Source organism: Falco rusticolus, chromosome 9, assembly GCF_015220075.1.
Source record: "Falco rusticolus isolate bFalRus1 chromosome 9, bFalRus1.pri, whole genome shotgun sequence".
In the NCBI taxonomy this organism is placed as follows: Eukaryota; Metazoa; Chordata; class Aves; order Falconiformes; family Falconidae; genus Falco; species Falco rusticolus.
Window position 1 is genome coordinate 30,358,291 of NC_051195.1, and position 12,191 is coordinate 30,370,481.

A 12,191-nucleotide genomic window follows, 5' to 3' on the forward strand; every position below is an offset into this window, starting at 1 on the left:
TAACTGTAGAAATGACAGATGGGAAATACCTGGTCCAGATTCAGTTACTTCTGTCACCATCCAGTCCTTCGTTCCTATGTCTTACAGGAAACTCAGAAGTTGTTTGGATAACGAAAACCAATTAAGATAATCTCTTACAAAAATCAGCCAAGATAATGGCTTCAAGACGTATGGCTTAAAGCTCTCACTGTGTAACGTTTTTCTTGGGGGAAGGTTTCTGGACAAGCTGGCAAGGAAACAGGAGGAGGAGTTGAAATCGCCCATCCTTTGCTTAAAAGCTTGGGTCTCTTACCTTGGTGACCAATGCAGACAGAAAGATTTCAGGCACCCTCCCATGGTGTGATGCTGGCCCTGTTCTGAGGTACCAGAAGTGCAGTGTGAAGCTTGTGGTGGTACAGACCATTCACAGGAGAAAGGCAGAGATGCTTTACTGCCCTCTGAAGAGGTGTTTCCCTGTCGCGGGGCCAAAACATGTACTTGTGCTGATTTTTGCCTCCCTGAAGAGAGCAATGATGGAGCTCCTTGTGAGAAAGCATCTCAGCCTTTTTTATTGTAAAAAAATAGCATTCTCTGAGCTTTTCAGGAAAAAACACCATTTCTGTTCTCCTTATCTCTCACAAGAGGTAGGACCTAGTGAGAGCTTCTGGGAGACTTTTCTCCTGCTTGCTTTCTATTGCTTTGTTATCCATCTTTCCTTTAACTGCAAGTACAGATAAGGTCTGTCTCAGACTATGTTCCTAAGGCAGAGATTGTTTTTAGTCTGTAACTCCCTTGGTTAAGTTTCTATTCCTGCTTTTGGAAGAGAAACTGCAGTCCCTGATGTAGTCCAGGTCCTGGGTAAAGTACTGCTAGGGTAAGAGGCTTCTGGTTTCAAAGAAGAAAAAAGGCATGGGTCATCATCGTTCTGCTCCATGCGCTTAGGAACAAGTATCTCACACTTTCTGATTTGCATTGCTCACAGAATGAGCTTCAGGTATCTAGAGTAGATAGATATCTATATCTAGATAGATACATTACTGTCTGTACAGCGTTGCTGTTGAGACTGTCATAGTCCTGTAGTAGAGGCTTGTCCATGGGAAGTTGAGGATCTAAATGTATTCGTATCTAAAAAGCTAGGTGACTTGGGAAGATCTTTCTAGAAATCTGTTAATTACTGGTATTGTGCATTTCCAAGACCCAACCTCGACCGCTTTGAACCTTGTGTAGTCTGTATCATATATTTGGACATGTACAGGACTCCAGGTCTCACTGGCTTCCTTGCTGTGGTACATCACTTTAATCATCTTTGCATGCATAACCCAAAATCTGGCAAGAGGTACCTGGGAATACGTGTGAGGTTTCACCATGTTAGCTTCACCTACACCTCTTTGGGTGCTTGCCTGAATTCTCTGCAGTCAATCGGTGTACCAGAACTGCCTGGGATCCCTCAAAAGTCCAGTAATTTTACACCAGTGACTACGGTGTTTTCAGTATCTTTCCCCACTAAGACCCTAGAACCTGAGCCATGCCTCAAGTCTTGGGGGGCTCACAGTAATTGTCTCAAGACTTGGGTTTCCTTCAATATACAGTGGAGTTCAGAGCTGTCTGACAGCATTCTGCTGCTTATAGCCACTGCCACCTTACGCGCTATGTCAGCAGAGAAGAGCAAGACCCTGCCGTCTGAGCAGACGCCTCTTCTCCCTGTAGCTGACGTACATTGTACCCCAACACGCCTGTAGCTCCCCACTTACCTGGTTTCCCAGACATTTTAGCAGATCAGCTCAGTGGGTGGACGATAGTAGCTGGATTGTTTGTGCCTCTGCAACTCCATCTTTCATAAATGGGGATTCCCCACCGCGGAGACTGTTTTAAGACGCAGACAAACCACGTGGCAAGTATTTAGCTGAATAAAGGACAGGAGCCCAGGATCACTAGGAGGTGAATCCCCAGATCTGAACTCCTGAAGCTACGCTGTACTTCATTCTGGCTTCAGTGCCAGGGATTCCCACCTCCAGGCTGCACACCTTGCTAGCCTTTGCTTAAATTTGGACAGGACAAAAGAAACCGTGTACGCTAGACATGGAGAGTTACTTGGACCAAAGGCATGCAGATTTTGCCAAAGCTGTGAAGAGTCAGTGAAGCTGTGGTATGGCATAAGAAGTCGGTCGTCGTATATTTAGTCTATGTACCTGCTGGGAATTCTTTAAGGAATGTGTATGAAAAAAGTAGCTATCACAGATATTCTTGTAGAACACCTTTTGATCATGAGTAGTGCTGAGGGGACTTCTCCCCACCTAGACGTGCACACACCCCTTACGTGTCATACGCAGAGCTGCTCTGCAGTTAGGTGTTTGCAAGCAGAGACTTGCCCCCCCATTGAAGTAACAGAGAAGTGACAGCGGCCGTGGGTGAGTGGCTCTGCAGGACAGGGACTCACGGCCCAGGGAGCCCACGGCACAGCTCGCTGGTTGTTCCTGTTTTGTGCTGCGTGCGGATGAGCGGGGCTTTGCGCGATGAGCGGGGCTTTGCACGTACTGCAGAGGGGTCTGCCTGCGCCCTGAGCTCGGGGCGGCCATCCTGGCTGACTCCATCCAGCGTGGTTTGTGTTGGACCCCGTTCTAACAGAAATCGCTTCCTTCCTTTCTTTTCCCACCCTCCCTTCCCCAGCTGATAACAAGACGAAAAAGAAAGTAGCTCACCGGGACAGGAAGCAGGACTTCTCTGCCTTCAAGCAGACAGACAGCGAGATGAAGGTTAAAATATCACCGCAGCTCCTCCTGGCAATGCACCGGTTCCTGGCAACAGGCAAGTGCGGATTATCTTTTTTTGCGATCATGCCAGAGCCTCGGAGGCAGTTTGTCAGCAAAGGCCGGTGAGGTGGGTGGGACAGTGCAGGCGGGAAGGGAGGCTGGATTGTGGGGTGACAAATAATGCCACTGTTGTGTTTTTCTTTTTAAATTCTCTCCTCTCCTGTGTTCAGTGTCGGCATGAACCCTCTGAGACATTTACCAGGGGTGGACCAGTAACTTTAAATTGGTCTGAAAGGTAAGGATGAATGCCAAGTGCCGCACTGCATGTCTAGAGTCCATCAGATTAACGACTAGCAAGTACACCCCATTAGGAAGAGCTCAGGGAACAAACCAAAGAGGACTCGATACCACTGGCCAGCTGACTGTAATTGCACTCTGGCGCCTTCTCCAGAAAGAGATGCTGGACTTTTTGCAGGAAGGTCTAAACCTGTTCCATGAGACTTTTTGACTCCAGGTGAAAAACTCTCCCGACACATTTAATGCAGACTGCGCAGGTGGTTGAACTGTACTTTTTAAAATGGATTTCTGGCTGGCTTGTGTGACCTCCGTTGATGACTTCAGGTTTCAGAGGACAGTTGTCTCCATCCCAGAACATCTTGATGTTTTTAGCCCTTGGGTTGGCAGTCTGGCAGAGAGGCCAGGGCCTTGAATGGTTTCTTGCAGCTGATATTGCCTTTCGTCGTAAAGTTGGTCCCTTCAGCCCAGAGATGAGACCTGTTAACGGGAGAGCTTGTGGAAAACATACCTTCCTATTGCTCGTGCTGTCTCTCTTTGACATATAAAGACTTCTCACATGCAGGCCTTTCAGACGGGCGTCTTTCACAGCTATGTTCAACATATGTTCATGGGTTGAAAATGATAAAGTTGTTTTGTCTCACATTTGCCAGCTCCGGTTGGAAGTTAGTACTTGCCCTCCTCTAAGGTGCAGTAACTGCCTGCCTAGATGCTCCTAGTCTGTCTTCGTGCTTTATTTTGCCTCTGTGACTTGAAGGAAGCATGTACGTGATCGGTTATCACATCTCAGCTGAGGGGCAGTAATTCCTTGAAAGGCTTGGACTCCTACGGCTCATGTGCACGTGAGCATGTCCTTGGTGAGAGGAAGCAGTTCAACAGGAAGATGCGGATTTAACAGCAAGCAAGGCATTGCTCATGTAGTGGTACAAGGCCTGATGGAGTTCCCTAAACACCTGCTCAACAGACATAGTCTGACAGTGATGCTTCTCTACTTGTTTTATGGATGAAAGGCTTGTGTAGCTTAAATCCAGGTCTGTCTGTGAAGCCACTGCTAAATAACATGAAAGCTACAGTTTTGGTTTCTCTGTTCTAAATTGAGAATAGTATCTTTAGCAGATGAAAGGTACTGGGTCATTTACAGTCCTATTCTGAAATGAGGTGTTAGGACAGCTTATCAGTTTGCATGTGTAAATTTCGACGTCCCTGGCTTAAATCTCCCACACAAGGATGAGCTTTTCTGCTTCAAACAGCTCCTGTTTGGAACACTGAAGAGCAAGTGCATAGGGGATGTGTTCAGTGTTTCAGGCATTAATCCCACATGGTTTGAACTGACCTGCACTGTCTCTCACTTTGAGTAACTTCCCGTATGAACTGTGGCAGCCCCAGCTGTGTCTTTCATTTATATAGAACATCTATCTAGAGCGAACTTTCTAGGCCCCGAACAGTGATTTTTTAATATATATATTTTTTATTTTTGGAAAAAGTGCAGCGATGTGGTAACTTTTAATACCTTTTGAGGAAGGAAAAAACAAATTCAGAGGTTCTCTGTCCCCAATTGTAAAGCTCTTCCATTTATACAACTCTCCAACGAGCCTATACAACTGTGACTGAACTCTCAAGAGGGCAAGACTGCCTTTTCTTTTCCCTTTCAGATGAAGACATGGGTTTTGGTTGTTTTGAAAAATACTTCAGTAATGAAAGTTGGGGTGTGCTGGTTTTTCCCCTCCCCCTTACATATCTAACAGTCTCAAAAGACAGGAAGCCTGCAATTCCATAATGGATCTCTCTGCATCTGTGTGTCTTTTATAGGCAAATGCTTATTAACGAGTACTGCTGACTTCTTGCCAGGCATATGAAGTGTAATGCCAAGTTGTATCTTGTGTTATAGAAGTAGAAGCATTTGGTCCATCCCAGATGTCAGAGAAGATCCTTCTCAGGCTGCTAAAACATCCCAACGTCATCCAGGAGCTGAAGTACGATGAGAAGAACAAGAAAGCCCCAGAACACTACCTCTACCAGCGAAACAAGCCCGTCGACTACTTTGTTCTCATTTTACAGGTCAGACATATGATTACGTAGATACGTGCAAAATCCTTCATCTCCTGACATATCCTTCTCTATACCTCTTCCAGTTGTTGAGTTTGTCTTTTCAAATGTGGGAATGAAGCTGTGGCTCCTGGGAACGGCTCCTGCCTCCTTTATGGCCTTGCCAGCCCTGAAGAGCTCACTCGGCTGCTTTCAGCCTCAGTTAAACCAGTTGCAAAGGGTAGACAGCACTTGCTACTTCCAGTCATCTGTTGGAAATTACTTATGCTTTAGGTATCACTAGGGTAGGGAATGCAAAGGAATCCCTGCATACAGCTGGCATCGCTTGGCATGCAAAAACCAGCATGTCATAGGAGTTTGGCCAGGATCCTTTCTCGCATGTGTTTTTTTCCTCTTGCAAAAGGAGGCACGGGGAGTTTGAATGTGTAGAGGAATGACATTTTTCTGTGAAGTTTTGAGCTCTGTACCTGTGGTGTTGCAAGCAGTGGAGGTTTCCGTGGGGACGTTGCGCCATCTACTGAACCGATGCCACCTCCTGCCACAGCCCCTGTGGTTACTGGGCACCTTGCCATCCAAGCACTCACCCTGTCCCCTTTGGGTGGTTTTTAGACTGGAGCCCTAGGTGGTGTGGAAGGACTGTTTTTCTGCTTGTTCTGTACAGGATTGCTTCCAGTGCTGGCATCTCCCAGGTTTTGTTACTTGACAGGAATGTTTGAATGGCTATGTAAAGCTTTACCAGAAACAGTACTTTTTGGGGAGGAACGGTCCTTTAAGAGAGATTTTGCTGGAAAAGTGCTTATGTTTCTATCCAGCATAACTGAAGTTGGGTTTGGTTGTAAGAACACAAGCATTGTAGTTAGAGTTGTAACACAGGGCTTGAAATCTTCCTTAACCTGCCTTAAAAAAAAAAGGGTGTGGGCGTGTGTTTAAACTATCAGTGATAAACAATTAAGAAAACACTGGAATAGGATATTGTGGATTAATGCAGTTATCTTTTAAAAAAAGGTAGTTTTTCAAGGGTTTAAGGAGCCACTGGTAGCTCTTTAACTGCTCTTCTTATGTACTGAATTGTTGCAATCTGAAATATTCCAGAGGCAAGGTAATGCTCCTGAATGAGGTAATGCTGTGAAGATGTAAATGGAGGACATGGGAGATGGAACTGATTGTTCTTTTCTTTCTGAGCTATTCTGCAATCGATAGATATTTAGCAAACACAACATGCTGGCTATATAATGCATTTGGAAAAGTGCATCTTGCAGTAGATAGATACTACAAAAATGGTAACGGGGTTGGTTCTGCAAGGATCAAGGGGAGGTAAATACTCTGCTTTTGTTACTGAAATGGACTTGGACTTACTCTCTCATGTCGAAAGACCAAGAATACCTTCACAGTAAACACATGCCAGAACACAGTTAGATGTGTATTCTGTGCATTAATTGTACCAATTTAATCTCTGTAGAGTTACTGGTTTAGCTGGCATGTCACCTGTTTGCAACAACTTTTCCATTAGCTAATGGGAGGTTCTTCTGTAGCGGTTTGAGATTGGTTTTTTTGTAATCATGTTTTTTTAAAACTCCTGTTAGAACATTGAGCAGTGAAAAACCAGAAACCACATGTGCGTGCATTTCAACAGGGCAGAACACATCTAATAGCATGCATAGGGAATTTTTAATAATGTTTCAGCTGCTGTGACTATGCCAAGCATGCTTGGTCCTCATATGGCCACCACTGGTAAGCTTGGAAGTGCTGTGTGTGCTGATAAAGCAATGGTCTTGGAAATGAAATTCAACTCCTACTACTAATTACTAGTTTGTGTTTAGCTACTAACTCCAGACTGACTGTATGTGAAGATCAAAGCCTGGGTTTGTATGTATTTTGGAGACCTGATCTTGGCTGGTGAATAACTACCAGCAGTAAGTAGGTTGAGAGCTCTGTTTACAACCAGTCTTTGCCTGGGTGATGAAATTGTACCTTTTGGAAGGCTTATAATGAACAAATAAGCTACTTATTTGTGTTGTGGAGTGAAATTGGTTTTAAAAGGGATTATATGAAGTCGTTGCTTGTGATAGCAGAAAGTGGATTTGTGAGTTAGGCCCTGTCTTCCTGCTAGGTGGGTTTTGTGGTTTTTCTCATCTGGAACAGTTACAACAAATCGACTTGGTATCAGGGTTCATACAGCTTAAGTTCATTTTTCACATTGTTCTGCCCTAGTACAGTACTGTAAAGTTAAAGGTATGATTATTTAATTTAAATGCTGCTTAATGAAATAAACCTATAGAAATAAAACCTACCTTTTGGACTGACTTTGACCCGATTGTGTCCAGTTGATGTTCAGTCTACTTAGTACACGTGGGGTGAGCAGTCTGTCTGCCCTTTCCAGCCTAGGCAGAGGGAAAGCATTGCAGGTAATTACATTGTTTGCCTGAAATCCCAACCTTTGTGTAGTTCAGCCTGAAAGCTGTGTGAGATTTCTTCCATGTGCAGTGGTGTAACTCTCAGTGCAGCGCCAGTAAGGATGGATGGACGTGAAAACCAGGCCCCAGTAAGAAGCCAGTTAGTTTTGGGTACTTGTAAACCAAAGTGATTGGGATGTTTACAGCTATGTTTGATGTGATGGGTTCTGTTCTAGAGTCCTTTGTGCGATGTGATGTTAAACATTTGGTTCAGCCCACATCAGAAATGGGTGCACTTGTGTGGTAATTGTGGGTTTGTGCAGCTTAGGAAGCACTGAGGGTCCTTCTAGGCAAAATCCTGTGAAGGAGCAGGGTCTTAAGTTAAGGGTGCTGGAATATGTAAAACTGCTAGAAACAGAGAAAGCCAAAGTAGCCCCAAGACTGCTCCTTCAGGAATAAGTGCTTCATGTCTGTGGGAATCTCATCGCTGAAGGCAGACAGCCTCCTTCCGTGTCGCGTCTCATCTCCCTTCCAGATGTTTGTGTCAGGGGGTACTCCTCCTGTGAATGTCAGCTGTGGCCCAAAATAACTAGGTGTCTCGAGACCCCAGATGACTGTTCCACGTATAAGCTTGTTGTGATACCAGGGGAATATTTTCTCACTCTGTGTTGAGGGAAAGCAGCCTGGCAGCGCTTGGGGCAGGGCAGTAGTACCACCCCAAAGCGGTGGGGTGATCCCGCTCCTCTGCAGGGACTTACACTGGCCACAGGCCACCAAAGACCAAGGTAGCTCAGGGCACAAAAGCGTGTTGCCCTCCAGGGTCTGTCCCTGTTCAGGCACCGTTAAAAACTCCAGGGACCGTGACACTGCTTAGGGAATGTCAGGCAAAACTAGCTTTCAGGGCTCCAGTCTGGTCTTGTGCCTCGAGACCTACAGTCCCTTTTAATTGCAGCTCTCTCTCCTTTTCCTTGACAGGGGAAAGTGGAAGTGGAGGCTGGGAAAGAGGGGATGAAGTTTGAAGCTGGTGCTTTTTCCTACTATGGGGTGATGGCCCTCACAGCATCGCCAGGTATGTCCTCTTACCTTCTGCTTCTGGAATGTGCTCCTGCGCCAGCTTGCCCGTCCCATGAGTGCGGCGGCAGGAGGCTGTGCAGGGCAGCCCCTCGCCCCGTCTGTGGGACTGGTGTAAAGGATCCCTCCCCGCCAGCCAAACTGCCCGCCTGGCACGGTGTCCCCGGGAGGGCTGGGGCTGGTGGCAATGCTGGCGCCGACTCCGAAACCCAGTGGCTGGCAGTGGCTTGCCAGCACCCGGAGGATGAGAGTGTCGGCCTTAGCAAGTGATGTGTTTGGTACTGGAGGACAGCTTTGTAGTTTTGCTCACGGGTAGGGTTATAGGGATTGAATTAACGGGAATAAATAATTAGTGGCAGAGGGACATCTAGCGGTGCGATGTACAACCGCCCTGTTAGCTGGATGGTTCGCTTTATGGGTCTGGTTTCTGAAGCTCTCTTGAGGAAGAGGAGGGCAAAGGTGCAAGAAAGGCGATTGCTCCTCTCAGCTTGTGTGGGAATGTAAACAAGAAATCGTCGAGGGGGAGAGCTGGTGTCTGAGGGCAAGGTGTGAGCCAATTCCTGGTGCACAAGCTACCACCTGGTAGGAGCAGCTAAGGGGATTGTCTTATAATCCACCGAAAGTAGGCTCCAGTGTTCTGTTTCAGTATCTGGTGATGTGTTTTGGTGCCAGCAGTGTCACCACTAAGATCTCAACCTCAACGGGAATCCACAGCCCTGTTGGGGAGAGCTGGGGCGCTGCTGCTGGTGTTGGCCATCTGCTGACCCAAAGCTGCTTGCTCAGCTTTAGAGATGAGAAGTTTTACATGCTGAAATTGTGTCCTCCTGTTGCAGCAAGGTTTATGTTCCACTTGAGAGGCAGCTTGTTTTAATTGTACAATCATGAGCACTCCCTTTGTGTATGCGTACCTATGTGTATGTACATTAGCAAACAGCATTGAAATGAAAATTATTTTATAAGTTGTGGATATAGCCTTATTAAACTCTGCAGACAACAGCAGTTCTCTTGGACGTGTGAACTCACTCCTACAGGCAAGACTAATTCTTCCTTAATTGTGTGCACTTCAGTTTGATTACTCTGGCTTACACCTTTTGAGGCTTGACAGATTTGAGAGCGTGCAGAGCACTGGGTGGATTTTATCTGAGCGATAGCAGCAGTGTTCACGAGGAATCGTGACACATGTGAGTACGACTGTATCATACCCTCAGCTTTGCAGCTCAGCTTTTGCAATCTGGGCCAGGCACAGAGCTGCATTAGGCATGGTCACTTCTCTTACCAGACCTATGCAAATCACTTGTGGCATCTCTGTTTTGACAGCATTGTTCAGTTTGAATGTTTTCATGTAGTTGGGTTTTTGGTTTTTTTTTTCATGTTGCAAACACTCCGCAAAACCATGCCCCAAGTTGCCCCAAGTCCTGTGAGGTCAAATGATCTCCTCTTCACATACCCTGAAATCCGTCTTGGATTTTGTTGTTTCAGACTTAAGGATTTTAAATTAATTATTTTAAATTAATCTTGACCAACCTTGGATTTGTTTACCTTTGACTGGTTATCTGTTACCGGTAGCAAATCCCTCATATTGCTGGCTTTCCCTCCAGGCTTTATAGAATTTGTTCTATGATGTTTTACAACATCCTGAGATTTCTGTTAGGATGAGCTCATAAAAATAAATTTCTGTTACTGGGAAAGAGCAGGAAAGTTCAGTGAAAGTGTAAGTCATTGCAGAACAAGCGAAAACTCCTGCTCTTCTGTGTGTCCTAATAGACTTCATATGCCTGCTCTTCCCACCTGGAATGTTAAGTCAGTAATAGAAGAGTAAAACATTTAAAAAAACCCAAACAACAAAAAATCCCCAACAAACAACAACAACAACAAAACACACACACACACACACACACAGACACCCCCCCTCCCCCCCTCAAAAGCAATAAAAGAGTGAAGCTTTTTTCTTTAACTGTAGCTGGGGAGGGACTTGCAGTAATGATGAGCAGTACAGTACCCATCCTGACAGGGATGAGGTTGGAGTATCACTTGACACTTTACTGAAGACTTGAACTACTGTGAATTGTCTTTTGGCTTTATTTCTGTTTTTGTCTGACTCCCACAAGGAACAGCACCCGTGAAAGCTTGTTTAACTCTTTGCTTTCCAGGCTGGAATGGGCACCACTGCTCCTTTTGAACTATTTTAAGACTGAGTGTACCTTCATGGACTGTTCTCTGTTGGATAACCATTCCAATTAGCAAATGAAAATTGTTCACTTCACTGTAATTCCTTAGGCTTGTTTTTTTGGTTTATTCCTAAAATTGTTTGATTGTCTTTTTTGGTTTTGCTTGTGTTTTAACCCTTTACTTTTTCACAGTTGATTTGCACTTTTGGTTTTAGTTCTTCAATGTGTGAACTGGCTCCTTCCCCTGTCGAGTGTGGATAGCTGCCGCCTTTCTGGTCGTGATCTCATCCTTTTTCTCTCCCTCTTCTAGTTCCCTTGTCCCTGTCTCGTACCTTTGTTGTCAGCAGAACAGAGTTGTTAGCAGCAGGTTCTCCAGGTAAATCCGCATGCTTCTATTTTCACCATTCTTGTGACTGCCCTGATGCCATAAAAAGTCAGCTGCAGTCTGTATTTATCTGACCCCTTTGCTTGTTAGGGAGAAGTCCAGCACAGAGTTATGCCTTGCAGGTAGGTATCCTGAACTTTTGTTTATGGTAACTGGTAGCAACACGACAGAGTCACTGAAATGGGAAGAACTAAAAACGCTTTGAAGAAAATGTATTTGGTAATGTGTGCTTGTTCTTGAGTCTCATGTGTATGCTGGTGGAAAATTAAGAGGGGAGTTTTTTTTTAAAAGAAGGTATTCTTCCCCCAGCTGAGGCTTAAAACTTTCTGAAGAAAATGCATTTGGCAGAGGAGAATGGCTGCTGTTAAACTGCCATAAAAGGAAAACTTCTTTAATGAAAGAATTCTTACATTCTCATATGGGTGAATTCTATGGTTTGTGTATAGTCTGGCCATTTCAATTCCTCAAAAGCTATGAGCTTTCTCTCGGTGAGGCTAATGCCACAGACTGGCACAGGGATGTACTGAGTGGACTGATTTGCAATGGAATGTGCAAGAAGGTTGTGGGACCTCCTGTGGGGTTTTCTGGTTCCCATTTTGCTTAAGACCTTTCCTGGCTGAATAACCAAGTTGACTGACATAGAAATCCCTTTGGGGAGCAGAGACCAAGGAGGGAGCAAAATGAGCCAAAAAGAGTTCTGAGATGTGGTTGAGTGGTTGGAAATTGGGAAGGGTCAAGAAGTGAGCTGTGCAGACACTGCATGCACAGAGGAGCTGAGGAAAATAGAAACCTAGAAAGTCTGTAGGAAGAGCAGAATCCTAAAATAGTTTGGGCCACAGTGAACATATTTCTTCTTTTTGAAGTTTTCTTTTTCGGACGAAATGTCTTTCCCTAGACCTAAAAGCAAACAAGATAATGATATGCATATTTAAGCGAAACATCTCCTAAACATTAATACACATCATGTGTTTCATAGACTTTCACCATCTGCTTCCTGTATTTTTCCCCTCTTCTTTTTTCACTTACAAAAATGTATTTCACCATCAGTCCTTAAATTAGTCTCATGCACATTCCAAGCAAACTACAGGTTGTTGCCCTGCAGGGG

General features: G+C 45.1%; 1 protein-coding gene across 3 annotated transcripts in view; it reads left to right on the forward strand.

The window, feature by feature from the left end:
* The window catches only part of CNNM2 (cyclin and CBS domain divalent metal cation transport mediator 2), a 128,634-nt gene that overhangs the window by 103,053 nt on the left and 13,390 nt on the right, over positions 1-12,191 (forward strand). The window contains exons 3-6 of one of the 3 annotated variants that reach the window (XM_037400124.1): positions 2,647-2,784; positions 4,912-5,081; positions 8,438-8,531; positions 11,012-11,077. In XM_037400124.1, coding sequence (XP_037256021.1) covers positions 2,647-2,784; positions 4,912-5,081; positions 8,438-8,531; positions 11,012-11,077 — 468 coding nt within the window. The remainder of the gene's footprint in view (positions 1-2,646; positions 2,785-4,911; positions 5,082-8,437; positions 8,532-11,011; positions 11,078-12,191) is intronic. The other 2 variants (XM_037400125.1, XM_037400126.1) reach the window with 2 other exon arrangements.